Source organism: Ovis aries, chromosome 2 (assembly GCF_016772045.2).
Source record: "Ovis aries strain OAR_USU_Benz2616 breed Rambouillet chromosome 2, ARS-UI_Ramb_v3.0, whole genome shotgun sequence".
Lineage (NCBI taxonomy): Eukaryota > Metazoa > Chordata > Mammalia > Artiodactyla > Bovidae > Ovis > Ovis aries.
Window position 1 is genome coordinate 70,959,520 of NC_056055.1, and position 17,397 is coordinate 70,976,916.

Sequence of the window (17,397 nt, forward strand, 5' to 3'; positions counted from 1 at the left end):
GGAAACAGTGGCAGACTTTATTTTTGGGGGCTCCAAAATCACTGCAGATGGTGACTGCAGCCATGAAATTAAAAGACGCTTGCTCCTTGGAAGAAAAGTTATGACCAACCTAGACAGCATATTGGAGAAAGTAATGGTACCTTGCCTGGAAAATCCCATGGACAGAAGAGTCTGGTAGGCTGCAGTCCATGGGGTCGCTAAGAGCTGGACGTGACTGAGTGACTTCACTTTCACTTTTCACTTTCACTTTTCACTTTCATGCATTGGAGAAGGAAATGGCAACCCACTCCAGTATTCTTGCCTGGAGAATCCCAGGGACGGGGGAGCCTGGTGTGCTGCCATCTATGGGGTCACATAGAGTCAGACACGACTGAAGCGAAGCAGAAACATTACTTTGCCAAAAAAGGTTCATCTAGTCAAGGCTATGGTTTTTCCAGTGGTCATGTATGGATGTGAGAGTTGGCCTATAAAGAAAGCTGAGCACAAAAGAATTGATGCTTTTGAACTGTGGTGTTGGGGAAGACTCTTGATAGTCCCTTGGACTGTGAGGAGATCCAACCAGTCCATCCTAAAGGAGATCAGTCCTGAATATTCATTGGAAGGACTCACGCTGAAGCTGAAACTCCAATACTTTGGTCACCTGATGCGAAGAGCTGACTCATTGGAAAAGACCCTGATGCTGGGAAAGATTGAAGGTGGGAGGAGAAGGGGACAACAGAGGATGAGATGGTTGGATGGCATCACTGACTCAACAGACATGAGTTTGAGTAAACTCCGGGGGTTGGTGATGGACAGGGAGGCCTGGCATGCTCCAGTCCATGGGGGGTTGCAAAGAGTCAGACACAACTGAGCAACTGTACTGACTGACTTCCAAAAAAAGAATAAGAAACAGGAAAAGCTTACAGTGTGCCTTCTTAAAGCATGAGACACAGAGCTCACCAAGGGACCACAAGGTAGACTTCAACTGGCCATGTTTCGTATTAATACCAATCTTTCTGTGTGAGATTTAGAACTCAACCAGGCTGGGACACTTGCTTAAGCTGAGTCAGGATGCTGAGCTCTGCTTGAGCTCCTTCCAAACTGATGAAGAGAGATTATTCTCCTGCAAGTCTGTCCAGTCTCCTCCCAGGGAGAAAGGATGTTGTATTTGTCGAGTACTTTGAACCTTCTCAGGAGAAAGGCAGTGCACGATTTCAAGACACTCTTCTCATGCTATGTAAGACAAAACCATCATTATTTGTTATTGTCTCATGTTCAGAAAACTGTTCCACTAGCCGGACAAGTCCTATGGAATCACTATAAAAAGAAGAGATCTTCCAGGAGTTCGCGATTTTCTGTGGAGTGTTTTGCACAGTCTTTATGCTCAGTCAGCCTGCCCTTTCTCCCCTCATCTCTTTGTTCTTTGTGGGAACCTCTGACTAACAGAATAGGGGAGTGAAGGAAACTCAAGACAGAAACCTCAACAATGACTCATCGACCTTTCTGTCACTTATTCACCGAAGAGATACCTTTCTGGACTTCACTGAAAGAACCTGATTAAAATACCTGTTCCCACATTTCAATTTCATTTCACAAACATGGCAACTGTTTACACTGTAATTTTTGTTTAGTATTTACATCAGGAAAGGAATAAGTTTTGATTGCAAAGAAGGATATGGGTGACCTCGGGATGTTATGGTTAAGAAGGTGAAAGGTAAGGACTTCCCTGGAGGTCCAGCAGTTGACTCAGTGCTTCCCCTGCAGGGCGCATGGGTTTGACCCCTGGTCAGGGAACCAAGATCCCACATGCTACCTGTGTAGCCAAAAAGCAGAAGAAAAAAAATGATGAAAGGGAAGTATTAGAGTCAACAGAGTTCTTAGCCAGGTCTCATTTCCCAAGCTCCCTCATCCAGTGCTGGTATCCTCCCCAACTTCATCTCCAGCAGACCGCTGATGTGTGCTTCCAAGCGGCCTTCTGTTTTCTTCTTCCCAAAACAAATCCCAGGAACAAGGTCTGATTTGGGTCATTAACCATCACTCGTCCTTCAGTTTGGATCAGGAACCATGAACCTTTCTTCAACTCTAGAAGGAAACCTCTCCCAAAGGGTAAAGATTTTCTGTTTCCCTCACAAGTAAGAACTGTCCATCCAGTAAAACAATCAGCCCCCAGAAAATGATTATGGTAAACATACTCCCTGAGAGAATTCCATTTCTCTTGGGGTGGGGGAAATAGTGCTTAAGTTCTCAAAATGGAATTCCAGTTTCTACCAAAGCTTGTGTGTGTTCCCACCATGGTTTAGCAAAACAACCACAACCCTCACATTTTATCCTATGAGATGGTCAGTTGAAATCACTGTAGCTTAATGTTCAAAAAGATATCTTCTCTGCCACATAACTTATTCAAAGGCTCCTTTAAGATTTCAGTGGAAGACCCAGCTCTTGCTTAAAGTGCCTGCCCAATTACAATGGATTCCCCTTAACTCTTTGATCTGTCTATTCATTTATTCCAGACTTCTGACTCTAGGAATCATTAAGTGGTCTTTCCTCTCTTAGATGGCAAACTCTGTCGTGCCTCATAATTGAGTGGGCACTCGATAAATGAATGCTGTAGTGCTCAGAGGAATAATACACTTCCTATTGGCAGCAAACCCAAAAGAAACTTCCTTAGAAGAAAGGACTGTCAATTACCACTTAACAAGCCTGAATTTTGGCTCCTGTAGAAAAGGCAAACAACACAATAGCAACTCACTCCCCAGTGGCAGCCACATCACTATCTGGTTGCTGCCCTCCAGTCACCTGGCATGCAAACTGGGCTCCAGAAGGTGCTCGGCAAGTCCTTGTTGGGAGGCTGATGCGTAAAGGCACGAGGCTGGAGATAATCCATAACCCATCACTGACAGGTAGATGCCAGCTGGGTCCTAGCAGTCTGGCTGCACAGTGCTTCTGACCTCCCATGGTCCTTGGCTCTCTTACAGCGGACAAATCTGGCTGAACGTGGGAGGCCAGGCCAGGGGCAGCACACACAGCATGAGGACAGGGAGGCTGTTCTGGAACGCTGGCAGGGGATTTGCTTGTGTTTCCTCTGCAGCAGCCACCAGGACATCCCTGTCTCCCTCGTGGTGCATTCCACTCAAATTTCCCCACCCAGCTTTCCCTCTGTCTCCCATGGGCAGGACACCAAGTGAGTTATAATTAGAATGCAAATCACTTGGGAAGCTTTAAAAATGCTCATGCCTAGGCCCTGTTTCCAGACACTGTTGTTGAACTGATCTCAAGTAGGACTCCAGGGTTGATATTCTTAAAAGTTCTCCAGGGGATTTTCAGTGTGCAGACAGGGTCCAGAACCACTGCCGTCCAATGTCCCAATCCTGGGCCTGCACCCTTAATCCCTTTGCCTCTCTTTCACACAGGAGCTACTGATAACAACAGCAATAAATGTTATTACTATTAACAATGGTGGCTAATAATTCCTGAGCATTTATTATATGCCAGGCAGATTTCTGATTTACTTGTATGAGTGCACTGAATTGTTATGAGTGTACTTGTTATCCCCATTTTTCAGGTGAAGAAAACTGGGGCACAGAGAGAGGTTAAATGACTTACCCCAAATTTCACAGCTAATAAGTGCCTGAGCCAGGATTTGAACCCAGGAAGACTGGCTCCAGCATCTTCTCTCATGACTGTTAACCTACACTGGCTCCCTGTACACATTCAATGCACAAAGGCTTACAGGGACCACATAGGGTGATCTCTAGATACTATACAGACATGGTCACCTTCTCAAATAATCATATTTCTGAAGACAAATATCTGATCCAATCATTTCTTAATCCAAAGCCCTGAATGGTTTGGGTTAGTATCCCTAACTGCTTATGGGATACAAATTCAAATGATACACAAATACCTTCCTCAACTGTACCTGGCTACCCCTCTGGTATCTACTCCCACCTTAAGCCACCTCATCCTTCAAGAGTCCAGAATTACTTGTACCTCCTCCAAACCACCACAGAACCCTAAAAGTGGGCTTGAAAACCAAGGATTCCCTCCATACTCCAGATGCAGCTGTCAGCATTCAAACTCCTCACAAACATCTTTCTAAAACGATTTAGAGACACTGGGACTAAACCTTCTCAAAGAGCCAGGTTGCATACCCATTTAGAAACTCAGTCCTTCAAGAAATGCAAGCAGCAATATAATACAAATTTAAACTATGCACATAGCCAAGTAAAAAACATTAGATATATCAACTATCCACTTGCACAAAACCCCTAAAAGTTTGAAAATGGAATTAATCATGGTGAAATGGTACATACTTTACAACTCACTGACTGATTAGTTGTAACTTGCAGGTTAAAATTCTTATGTTCTAATAAGCATCTCTACTTAACTAGCACAGTAGGGACCACATAGCCCCTGTTTTCCAAAACACTCCAACTGTAAGAGTGTTAAACTACAACCATACATTCTAAAACCTCTTATAAATCACACTGATGACAAATGAAAACAATCAAATCTGGGACAAAGATCACAGGAATTAATTATCACCGAAGAAATGGTCAAGTATATCATTCCTGAAATGAAAACACACGCAAAATAAAAACTTTTCAAAGCGCACCTCAATTCAGTTCAGTTCAGTTGCTCAGTCATGTCCAACTCTTTGCCACCCCATGAATCGTAGCACGCCAGGCCTCCCTGTCCATCACCAACTCCCAGAGTCCACCCAAACCCATGTCCATTGAGTCGGTGATGCCATCCAACCATCTTACCCTCTCTCATCCCCTTCTCCTCCTGCCCTCAATCTTTCCCAGCATCAGAGTCTTTTCAAATGAGTCAGCTCTTCACATCAGGTGGCCAAAATATTGGAGCTTCAGCTTCAACATCAGTCCTTCCAATGAATACCCAGGGCCAATCTCCTTTAGGATGGACTAACTGGATCTCCTTGCAGTCCAAGGGACTCTCACGAGTCTTCTCCAACACCACAGTTCAAAAGCATCAATTCTTTGGTGCTCAGCTTTCTTTATAGTCCAACTCTCACATCCATACATGACCACTGGAAAAACCACAGCCTTGACTAGATGGACCTTTGTTGACAAAGTAATATCTCTGCTTCTTAATATGCTGTCTATGTTGGTCATAACTTTCCTATAAGGAGTAAGCTATGAGTTCACAATGCTGCCAGAATATGGATGGCCTGAACTGATCTATCTCAATTTGAATGCACTCTACTGTTGTTTTTTTCCTAGGTCTGTAAATCTACACAGTGCCCTCTGATACTGCATTCACTGTTGTTATCAACTGGACAAAACCCAGTTTTGTTTTTGTTGTTCAAAGAGAGAACATCTTTTTTGTGAGTCATCCGAGTTCCAAATAATGTTCCCCAACCCTGTTTGAAGCAAAAAATAATCTCATACATTTCAGAATCACCAGACTGTACCTAAGTCTAGCCCAGGATGTCTCAACTGTGGCACCATTGACATTTTGGACCAGATAATTCTTTGTTGTGAGGGCTGTGCTGTGCACTGTAGGGTGAGCAGCAGCAGCCCTGGGTTCAGCCCCATAAACCACTACAGTAGTACCTCTCCTTGAGGCAGAACAACTTAAAAATGTTCACTGGGGGCAAAACTGTTCCCAAGTGAGAACCACTGGTGCATCATCATACTCAACCCATTTTGGAGTTTCTCTCAAACCATAACTGTTTTTACCACATTTGGCCACATTTTTACTTTCTAAAATTCTTCAAAAACTACCTGCAAAAGTCTTTGACTTTGGAATGTTAAGAAAAAAATTGTTCTTATGAGATTGTAACCCTCAATAAAGATTCATTTGTAATTAACTGACATCGAGTGCTTTATTTCAGGCTGAGGTGGGGTGGGAGGTGACTGGGTCAGGATGTCTAAGAGAGCAGTTGTTTAAGATTAGTCCTTAATGACACCTGCATTCCTCTCCCAAAACCCATCAAGAGAGGTGAACATGTTATTTCCACTGGAAATATGTCTGCAGGCATAGTTTTGCCCAGTATGTACATCATATGCACGCTACTTCCTTCAAGAGGGCACCTCTATCAACTAGTTACTTGTTAACAACACAAAACTCAATCCAAACTGGCTTAGGCAACAAAGGGAATTTATGGGCTAAGGTAAGTGAAAGCCCTACAGAATGAAAGCTTTCAAGAGAATCACACCTGGGCTCCAGCTCCAGCTTGGGGGCTGTTCCCCTGATGCTCTCAGCTTCCTCTTCTCCATGAGTCAGTTGTTCTTCAAACTGGCTTCTTCATAGTGGCACAATGGCTACAGAAGTTCTGGTTTAATGTCCACTGCTTATAAGAGAGTGCCTTTCAATAGAGGAAACATGCCTTAACATACACCTCACCGTACCTGAACAAAGACAATACATAACAAACCTACAGCTAACATCATAGTCAATGGTGTTGAAAGCATTTCCTCTAAGATCAGGAACAAGACAAGGATGTCCACTCTTGCCACTTTTATTCAACATAGTTTTGGAAGCCCTAGCCTCAGCAATCAGAGAAGAAAAAAATATAAAAGTTATCCAAATTGGAAAAGAAGTGAAACTGTCACTGTTTGCAGATGACATGATACTATATATTGCTGCTGCTGTTGTTGTTTAGTTGCCAAATCATGACCAACTTTTGGCAATGTCATGGACTGAGCATGCCAGGCCTCCCTGGCCTTCGCTGTCTCCCAGAGTAGCTCAAATTCATGTCCACTGAGTCAGTGACGCCATCTAACTATCTCATCGTCTATTGCCCTCTTCTCCTTTTGCCTTCAGTCTTTCACAGCCTCAAGGTCTTTTCCAATGACTCAGCTGTTTGCATCATATGGCCAAAGTATTGGAGCTTCAGCTTTAGCATCAATCCTTCCAAAGAGTACTCAGGGTTAATTTCCTTTAGGATTGACTGGTTTGATCTCCTTGAAGTCCAAGGGACTCTCAAACGTCTTCTTCAGCACCACAATTTTAAAGCATCAATTCTTTGGCACTCAGCCTTCTTTATGGTCCAACTCTCACATCAAAATCTTAAAGATGCTTCTAGAAACCTACTGAAGCTCATCAATGAATTTGGTAAAGCTGCAGAATACAAAATTAATACACAGAACTCTGTCGCATTTCTATACACTAAAAATTAGGTATCAGAAAGAAAAATTAAGGAAAAATCCCATTTACTGTTGCATCAAAAAGAGTAAAATGTCTAGGAATAAACCTACCTAAGGAAGCAAAAGATCAGTACTCTGAAAACAAAAAGATAGTTATGAAAGAAATCGAAGATGACACAAACAGATGGAAAGATATACCATGTTCTTAACTGAAAGAGTCAATACTGTCAAAATGACTATACTACCCAAGGCAATCTACAGATTAAATGCAACCCCTATCAAGTTACCAATGGCATTTTTGCAGATCTAGAACAACAACAACAACAAAATCTTAAAATTTGTATGAAAAACACAAAAGAGCCCAAATATCCAAAGCAGTCTTAAGAAAGAAAAATGAAGGTGGAAGAATCAGGTTCACTGACTTCAGACTACGCTACAAAGTTACAGTTATCAAAACAGTAATGTACTGATACAAAAACAGAAATATAGATCAATGGAATAGGATAGAAAGCCTAGAAATAAACCCACACACCTATGGTCAATTTATCTACAACAATGAGGCAAAACTATACAACAATGGAGAAAAGACAGTCTCTTCAATAAATGGTGCTGGAAAAACTAGAGAGCTACATGTAAAAAATGAGATTAAAAATTCTTTAACACCATACACAAAAATAAACTCAAAATGGGTTAAAGACATTAATGTTAGATCGAATACTATAAAACTCTTAGAGAAAACATAGGTAGGACACTCTGACATAAATCATAGCAATATTTTTTTGAGCCATTTCTAGAGTAATGGAAACAGAAACAAAAATAAACCAGTGGGACTTAATTACACACAAAAGCTTTGGTACAGCAAAGGAAACCATAAAAAAAAAAAATGAAAAGACAACCTACAGAATGGGAGAAAATATTTGCAAAGATGCAATCAATAAGGGATTAGTACCCTAACTTTATGAACAGTTCATGTGGCTGTGTCAAAAAAACCAAATACCCCAATCAAAAAATGGGCACAAGGCCTACAAACACATTTCTCCAAAGAAGACATACAGGTGGCCAAGAGGCACATGAAAAGACTCCCAATATCACTAATTATCAGACAAGTGCAAATCAAAACTACAATGAAATATCTCTGCACACCAGTCAGAATGACCATCATCAAAAACTCTACAAACAGTAAGTGCTGGAGAGTGTGTGGAGAAAAGGGAACCATCCTATACTGTTGGTGGGAATGTAAATTGGTACACCCAATATGGAACAGTATAGAGGATCCTTAAAAAACTAAAAATAGAGCTACCATGGGAAGGAAATGGTAACCCACTCATTTATTCTTGCCTGGAGAATCCCAGGGACAGAGGAGCCTGGTGGGCTGCCGTCTATGAGGTCGCACAGAGCTGGACACGACTGAAGCGACTTAGCAGCAGGAGAGCTACTGTATGACCCAGCAATCCTACTTCCTGGGCATATATCTGAGAAAGATTACATGCACCTTAGTGTTCATTACAGCAGTATTTACAATAGCTGAGACATGGGAGCAACTTAAATGTGCATCAACAAATAAATGGATGAAGAAAACATGGAACATGTATAACCAATGGAATATTACGCAGCCATTAAAAATGAAATACTTCCATTTGCAGCAACAGGGACAGACCTAGAGATTATTGTACTAAGTGAAGTAAGTAGACAGAAAAAGACAAATATCGTATGATATCCCTTACACAAAGAATCTTTAAAAAATGATACAAATGAACTTATTTCCAAGACAGAAACAGACTCACAGACTTAGAGAATGAACTTGTGGTTACTAGAGGGAAGGGTGAGGGGGATGGATAGATTGGGAGTTTAGGATTGACATGTACACATTGCTATATTTAGAATAGATAACCAACAAGAACCTACTGCACAGCACAAGGAACTCTGCTTAATATTCTGTAATAACCTAAATGGGAAAAGAATTTGAAAGAGAATAGATACATGTACATGAATAACTGAATCACTTTGCTATATACCTGAAACTAACACAACATTGTTAATAAACTATGTTGTAATAAAAATAAAAGTTAAAAATAACAGAAATAACAATATTGGGGAAAGGTTGAAGAAAATAAGTTGGTAAAAAGGAAAAAAAAAAAAGAGTGCCTCTCTAATTAAGCAAAAATCCTGAGCTTCATTATAACTGGATTGCCTGGAGTAATGTACTTAGGGCTGAAGCATCCAATCAGAGTGGACAGAAGGCTAGAGGATGACTCCCTGAGGCCCTTGAATGGATAACAGTAGCTGAAGAGGGCTGAGAAGGCAATGGCAACCCACTCCAGTACTCCTGCCTGGAAAATCCCATGGACGGAGGAGCCTGGAAGGCTGCAGTCCATGGGGTCACTGAGGGTCAGACCCAACTGAGCGACTTCACTTTCACTTTTCACTTTCATGCATTAGAGAAGGAAATGGCAACTCTAGTGTCCTGGCCTGGAGAATCCCAGGGACGGGGGAGCCTGGTGGGCTGCCATCTATGGGGTCGCACAGAGTTGGACACAACTGAAGTGACTTAGCAGCAGCTGAAGAGGGCAGTTATGCTGATGGACTTAGAGTGATGGTTCTGACCAGTGACATAGTACTAGGGGACTTGTTAGAAAGGCTAATGCTCTGGCTCTACCCCAGACAGGCTGAATCACAAATTCTGGGATGGAGCCTAGCAATTCATGTTTTAACCAGTCCTCCAGGTGACTCTCACGAAAGCTAAAATTTATAAGCCACGGGTTTAAAACCAGCAGATTCTACCTGGAAGCCTAAAGAGGGCTGAGTCTCATTTAATCCACTGGCCTCCACACAATTAGAAAATGGTGAGGTGGAGGTCTGCGAAGTTACCATCAGAATACTTTAGAAGGAGAATGCTCCACAAGGGACAGTTCATTTCACTTCTTACTTCCTACGGTGAGACTATGAAGTAGAAAACACAGTAATCAGGGCTTCAGTCTAGCAAGAGGGCTTGAAGATGACTCCTGTATTTATTAGTTTCCAGCGTTTGAAGTAAAAGAAAAACCCAACACTAACCTTCCCCTTGCCTGTGGGCCCTAACTCACCCTCCATGGGAAAATTGGTCAAATCTATACATACAGGTGTGAGAGGTAAAACTGCTTGGCAGTTAAGACTTGCATTGAATAATACACTCTCTAGGAAGGTTTCTTAATCATTGCGCATCCTGAGTTGCCTGGAGCAAGGTTACACATATAGCTTCTTGGGCTCCACACTGGATCTATGGAGTCAGGGTCTCCGAGAGAGGGGCCTAAGAATCTACACGTTTAACACACATCGCCAGGGATTCTTATGGATTGATCACGGCTGGAAAATACTGTTCTAAAAGCTACATTCAGAGAACTGGCAGCGGGGGGGTGGGAATCGCATGAAAGAATTATGCGAGTATTTCTGACTGCAAGTAATAGCGTCTTCTTGTTTCTCAGTGTCTTCCCTTACTACCAGGGCCTCTAACTGTTCTTCCTCTAGTCTTATTCTACACTGTTTCCCAAAGGAGTCATTCAACAGACCACTTCACACCAGAGTGAACTTTCTAAAGCACAATGAATGCCCAAAATCTCATCACAGTCTATCACGGTAGTGGTTTCCCTCCAGGGAGAAGGCTTATGAGATGGGGACATGCCTGGATAGAGGTCTGTTACTGTCAATATTCTATTTCTTGGAGGCAGTACTGGGCTCATGAATACTGGTCTTTGGTTTTGCAAAAGTAAAATCAACAAGTAAAAACAGGCATAACTGAACCAATTATAATAATGTCAATACAATCCTGTGACCTGAGGATATAACTAAAAATGTTCTTAAAAGAAAAGAAATAGACATGTTAACAGTATCTCTGGATACTGAAAGTATATTTTAAAAGCAGTTTTTCTCTGCATTTTATAATTGCTCCACAGTAAATTGTATAACTTAAAGAATTTTTTTTTTAATGGGGAAAAAAAAATCCATCACAAGTCTTCACCATGGCCTACAGGGTCAAGTCAAAAATATTGGCATAAAAGGGGTTGGGCAGGGCATAAATGAATCAGGAGTGTGGAATGAATAGCTATGCACTGCTATATAAAAAAACAGATGTGCAAGGACCTACAATACAGCACAGAGAACTATATTTAATTAATCTTATAACAACTTATAATGGCAAAGAATCTGAAGAAGAATATCCATGTATTCTCATGTATAACTGAATCACTTTGCTGTACACCTAAAACTAAAGCAGCGTTATAAATCATCTATGTGTGTATGCTCAGTCACTCAGTTGTGTCCAACTCTTTGTGACCCCGTGGACTGTAGCCTACCACACTCCTCTGTCCATAGGATTTCCTAGGCAAGAATACTGGATTCGGCTGCCATTTCCTTCTCCAAAATCAACTACGCTTTAACTGAAAGAAAAAAAAAAGATTGTGGGGGAACTACCCTGGTGGTCCAGTGGTTAAGACCCTGTGCTCCCAATGAAGGGATCAGGGTTCAATCCCCGGTCAGGGAACTAGATCCTACATGCCACATACTAAAGATTCCACACACCACAACTAAGACCCGGTACAGCCCAAACAAATACATTTTTAAACATAAAAAGATACTTTTAATGAAAAAAAAAAAGTGTTGGCATTACATACACATTTTCATAATCCAGTCCCTGCCTTTCTTCCTTAGCCTTACTTCCCTCTGTTAGCCGACTGGAACCGCAACATGGAACTATTCAGAAGCCCCTGAATTTCCTTCAGCACTCATGTTCTTTGCCTTTGTTCCCTCCATGCACCAGGGTCTTCCTTTACCCAGAGTATCACTCAAGCTAACAAGAGGTCATGCTGAGGTAAGAAAAGCTCACTAAATAAAGACAACAAAGGTTTACTTCTCACTCAGTGTCAGGAGGTAGCCAGTTTTTTCTCAAAAGACTCAGATGGTAAATATTTTAACACTTTGTGAGCAACATGCAATCTCTGTTGCATTTTCTTCTACATTTTTTATAACTTTTCTAAAATATAAAAACCATTCTTATTCAAAGGTCATCCAAAAACAGGTCCCTGGACATTTACTGACCTCTACTCTATATGACCGTGGCAGAGACATGCAGACAGCAGAGAACTCGTCATTCTAGTCATTCAGAGACCAGGCTCACAGGGCAGCCACTTCTTGAGCACTTCTGGTCTCATGCAAGTCCCATCAAATGCTCCAGGCCAGAAGTGGCACCTTAACACTTCTGCTCACAAATAACTGGCCAAAATTGGTCTTTCAGCCCCACCTAACTCTATGGGAGCCAGAAAGTGCAATCCTATCATGTGACCAGCAGTAAAGAGAACTGGAATTGTTTGGTAAAAATATGATTTCAGCTCAGAGACAAGTGCTCTGGAAAGCCTTTTCTGATTCCTTTCTATGCCAGTCATATTAGCTACTATTTCCTTTTAACCTTACAACACCTTGAAGCCTAAGCATGTGCTGTGCATAGGGTATTACAATCATGGCAGTTTGCCTCCCCACCATATCCTGAGCTTTACCCAAGAAGCATCTCTGCATACCCACTGCCTAGCATAGTACCTGCTACCCAGGGATGCTCAGTGTGTGTTGCTTCAACATTTGTTGCTTCAACAAATGAATGAAGGTGGTGGATTGCAGGAATGGGGTTGCCTGAGCATTTGCCTGTAGGCTCTGAATCCAGCAGCATCCACCTCCCTGAGCCTATCTAGCTCAACTCTATCTGTCTCCACTCATGATAAATTCATCGGTTACTTTCTATGTTCATCAAATTCACTCTTCTTACAACCTATCCTTCCAGTAATCAGCACTTTGCAGAGAGCTGGCCCTTGAGGCCACAGAGCACTCTGACTTTATGTGAGCTGGTTTTGTGTTCTGTTTGTAGGTCAGAAGGCAGGCACAGAGAGGTACTGAGATTTGCTCAAGTGACACAGCCAGTGAAAGTTATGCTTCCTTTGGATTCAACAAGAGAGCTGCAGGATTGCACATAGAGCCGCAGCTAAGTTCACCAACAGTTTGTTTATATCCTTTGGAGATATAGAAAGTATAATGTGTTTGTCAAAGGTAAATCTTATTATACCATAAAAGTGTTCATCTTATATATATTTAGCTCTGAGTATTAATAAAATATTAAGAGCTGCATAACTATGTTAACGTTGTACCTTTTCATATTTCTTCCATGCATCCCCTCTACCACCTTTTCTCTGTCAGTGACATAGCTCACTATCACATGTTCTTTCAGAACCCTGAGATCATTGAAATTGCCACACACCTCTTTTTCCATCATCCCTTAATGCCTTGCATGCATCTTTACTACTAATGGCATAAAGCAGAGTTCAGCTCAATTTCACAGGCAACACAAGTGTGGCTGCTGCAGTTTGTATCAAATGTATAACCAAGGATGAGCAAAATAGAGTTCAAAATGAACTGTGTGTAAGTCTCTTCCAATACATAGAGTTAAACCCCTTCATGTTGACCAGTCACAATCTGGGTATCCTCTAGTCCCAGCAAAGCGTACTCTGACCTGGAATTTTCCTCTCCATCTCCAGGATGCAGTAAGTTTCTAATAAACATCCCATCTAATGTTAACCTTGATAAATGCCCTGGAGCACCAAGACAAGAGGATTGCAGCTAGGCAGGACCCCTCTACTTCTCATATCATCAATAGAATAGTCAGAGCTGGTCCTATTGAAATGGGCAGAGTTTGAGTCACTGGAGATCAAAACTTTTAATAACATATATAAACTCAAGGCTTTCCTGGTGGTCCAGAGGTAAAGAATCCACCTGCCAATGCAGAAGACACCAGTTGAATCCCTGGTCTGGGAAGATTCCACATGGCCAGGGCAGGGCGGGGTGGGGGACAACTAAACTGGTGTGCCCACAACTACTGACGCCTGTGTGCCCCAGAGTCCGTGCTCCACAACAGAAGGCAGCGCAATGAGAAGCACACGACCACAACTAGAGAAAAAACCACTGTGCAGCAAAGAAGACCCAGCACAGCCCAAAATAAATTTGAATATATATATATGTATGTATACATGTACACACATACACACACATATATATATATGTATACATACCCTTTATTTAAGAAGGTGAAATAGCTCCGTGTGTCCTCCCGGTCTGGTTAGATAGGGACAAGCAGGGGAAATTAAGTAAGAAAACCAAAGTACACAAAAAAACCTAGTATTGCCAGACACAAAACAGGATTCAATCCTTTACAGAAGTCTTGCCTTTGCTTCCTTTTCTCTTTCCGTAAGCCTTGTAATTGAATGTTGCAAACTATATCAAGAAGAATAAACCTACGGGTTTCCCCTCCCCCAAACAAGAAAAGGTTAAGCGTTTAATTACAGGCCCTCCAACTATCATTTGTGCAATTAGCAATTAACTAGAATCGTTGATGGGAGAATGGAGACCTGTACTAGCGTGCAGCTCTCCTCCTCATCCCAGGCTGGGTTATTTTAGTCCCACTCTATTACAGAGGACAAACCACAACCACAAGCACTCTCCTTACACACACGCTCCCACTTAAAGACACATTGAATTTTTTTTTTCCAAGCAAAAATGGCATCTCAGCGTTCAACTGAGACAAGCAGCCCCAACCCCACATCAGAGTACCCCAAACGTTTAGATCCACTCCTCTTCATCACTCTGAAATGGAGAGGAGACCCAAGGAAGAAGCTACCTACCAGCCTCCTAGTACCAGCCTCTCTTTGGGGAACAGGAGAGGGTGGTATAGAGAGATGCGTGTTGCCCCTGGAAGCTGCAAGTCCCCCTCCCCGAGCTGTAAGCCCCGTTAGTGAGAAGGCGGTGGCAACAGCCTCAGTAGTTGCATCAGTGCTAACTGCTGCTGCTGCATTTACTGTTGGCGGCTGCCGGGAAGGTACAGTAACGACTGTAGGGAGCGCACAGCTGCGGCGGCAGGTTCCCTGGATCAGGAAATTAGGGCAGGCACCGGGGATTGGAGGCGAGGGCGGTGCGCGAGCCAACCAGCGGCCGCCCCAGGCCCCCGTGAGCTCCCGGCGGACGCGCGGAGCAGCCAGGCCCCGGGAGCAGTCCGAGTGGCAGCGGCGGCCACGGCCACGGCCGCTTACGCTCACACCCGCACGCAAACTCACACACACCCCCGGCGCAGGCACCTGCCGGCCGGGAGCTTATAAGAGGAGCGCGTCGAGGGGGAGGAGGGCTGAAGCCGCCGCGCCCGCCCCCCCCCCCCCCACCTCCCCGCTGACCACTCCCCCTCCTGCCCCCTCCTCGCTCCTCACCCCGCGCTCCAGCCGCCGCCAGTGTGGGTTCTCCGAGACCCGCTCCGTTCTCTTCTGTCTTCTCCGCTCTCGGCTCCCCACCCCCTCTCCCTTTCTCCCCTCCTCTCCCCTCGGCTCTTCTGCAGCGCCTGCATTATTTTCTGCCCGCGGGCTCGGCTCGCACTGCCGCTGCAGCCCGGGGAGGTGGGTAGGCGAGTGGGTTAGCTGGTGAAGAGGGGGCGGAGATCGTGCAAGTTGTAGAGGAGGGGGTGCCTTCTTCTTCCCTGCTCCCTTTCCCCCCCTTTCGAACTCCTTCCCCTCCTCCCCCTTCCCCTCCTCCCTCCCCGCCCCCACCTCCTTCCTCCTTTCCGAAGGGCTGGTAACTTGTTGTGCGGAGCGAGCGGCGGCGGCGGCGGCGGCGGCGGCACCATCCAGGCGGGCACCATGGGCACGTCCGCGCGCTGGGCGCTCTGGCTGCTGCTCGCGCTGTGCTGGGCGCCCCGAGAGAGCGGCGCCACCGGAGCCGGTGAGTGAGGACGCGCCCCTCAGCGGGCTGCCGGGACCCAGCCGGGGCGCCAGGGGGCCCCAAGGCGCGGGTCTCCTTTTGCCCACCTCCCCCCACCCCCTCCTAGGAGGCGCCTCTCCGCTCTTGTCGCCTCTCTCTCTCTCCCTCCCCACCCTGGTGGCGCCTCTGAGCTGTCAGCACCGCGGCTCTTTGGTGCCGGGCTGGTCGGGGTGGGGGGGCGGACAGTGGGGTTTGGGGTGTCCTAACGCCTTTCCCGAACTAGTCTTCTTCATTCCCTTCCGCTCCTTCCGCTCCAGCCTCTGCTCTGTCTCGTTTTTCACTCTGCTGGGCCGGGGATGGGTGATGTGGGCTTCTAAGCCATTGAACAATGGTTGTATCTCCTCTGCCAGGCGGAGTGTTAGGAAGGAGGCAGAGGGCCGGGTGGGCCGAGACGTGCGCTGCAGCCAGGGGCACGCTCCTCCGACTTCCAGGGAGGGTTGGGAGTGGGCGGCGGATGAGGGAGGGCTCCTCTGGGGATGCGGGGCGCCGGGTGCCGACCGGCTCTGGAGTCCCCAGCGGCGGTGAGGGGGCGTATGTTCGGTGGGCTGCGGCCGAGAGTCTCCAGCGAGCGGCGAGAAGTGCACAGCTTGCGCACCCGGACTGCGACTCCCCGGGCACCGGGCCGCCTCTGGAGTGAGGGTTAGAGGACGAGTGAGGCTTGAAATAGGACTCCCCTCTAGATGTTTCTCCCCTCTTCCCCTTTCCACTCTTCGGGCCGCGATCGTAAACCTCTCGGTCTCCAGGAGAGCTGAACGGGGGAGGGGAGTGGAACGGAGACTTAATCAGGTTAGTTTGCTGAGCCTCGTTCCCGGTGAGATTTCCTCGAGAGGAATCGAGTCCTAATCTGGCGACTGTAATTAGTCCTCATTCTAAACAATAGATCAGAGGGAGTAGCGCGGGAGCTAGGAGAGCTGGTGTACGACTGTGGTTTGCAGGGGGTGGGGGTACTGCTGTCGGGTCCCCAGGGTCTACCTCACTGGGCCTGGAGCCCTGTCCTCAACCACGCTCCCACTTGGGGCCGCGCAACTTTCCCAGGCAGGTGTCAGCAAGCCCTTCTGAGAGGATTCGGTGAAAATCCTCGCGGGTCCCCAAAGCTATCTCGACCCGACACCAAGGGGCTGGCTCGCCAGCTCTGGGGAGTTGGGATGGAAAACGGCCCGCGCCTTAAGTACCCACTCCAGAGTCCCTAGCTCCTGTCGCCCGGTGGCTTGGGAGGCCTGCCAGCCTGCAGTCACGAGTCTCCTAAAGTGAGAGAGAACTTTAAAGTGTGTGGCCAAGCAGCCCCTCAAGCAGTACTTGGAGCGGGGTTGGAGGAAGGGGGGTGGCTGAGTTTCCAAATACCCCCCCTGCCCTTAGGTTCTGACTGTCCCGAGCGTGAGAAGCTGGGACGGGCTTTTCTGCACTCTGCGATTGGCTGGCAGCCCGATCACGTTTAGATTGGTCACGTGACTCCACGGACTGGTGATTTAGCAGCTTGAGAAATGTTATCTTTAAG

The 17,397-nt window shown here is 45.4% G+C and overlaps 2 protein-coding genes and 1 long non-coding RNA gene across 7 annotated transcripts in view; 2 read left to right on the plus strand and 1 right to left on the minus strand.

Moving 5' to 3' along the window:
* Nucleotides 1-15,414, minus strand: part of LOC105607964 (uncharacterized) — a 185,836-nt gene extending 170,422 nt beyond the window's left edge. For all 3 annotated transcript variants that reach the window (XR_009599232.1, XR_009599231.1, XR_009599233.1), the window contains exon 1: nt 15,359-15,414. This is a non-coding gene — a long non-coding RNA (uncharacterized LOC105607964). The remainder of the gene's footprint in view (nt 1-15,358) is intronic.
* The window catches only part of LOC121818642 (WAS/WASL-interacting protein family member 3-like), a 44,637-nt gene extending 28,773 nt beyond the window's left edge, over nt 1-15,864 (plus strand). Inside the window, exon 5 of the mRNA XM_060409408.1 lies at nt 1,259-15,864. Coding sequence (XP_060265391.1) covers nt 14,658-15,569 — 912 coding nt within the window. The 5' untranslated portion in view covers nt 1,259-14,657 and the 3' untranslated portion in view covers nt 15,570-15,864. The remainder of the gene's footprint in view (nt 1-1,258) is intronic.
* Nucleotides 15,357-17,397, plus strand: part of VLDLR (very low density lipoprotein receptor) — a 35,701-nt gene continuing 33,660 nt past the window's right edge. For all 3 annotated transcript variants that reach the window (XM_060409407.1, XM_060409405.1, XM_060409406.1), the window contains exons 1-2: nt 15,357-15,541; nt 15,712-15,863. In XM_060409407.1, coding sequence (XP_060265390.1) covers nt 15,782-15,863 — 82 coding nt within the window. In that variant the 5' untranslated portion in view covers nt 15,357-15,541; nt 15,712-15,781. The remainder of the gene's footprint in view (nt 15,542-15,711; nt 15,864-17,397) is intronic.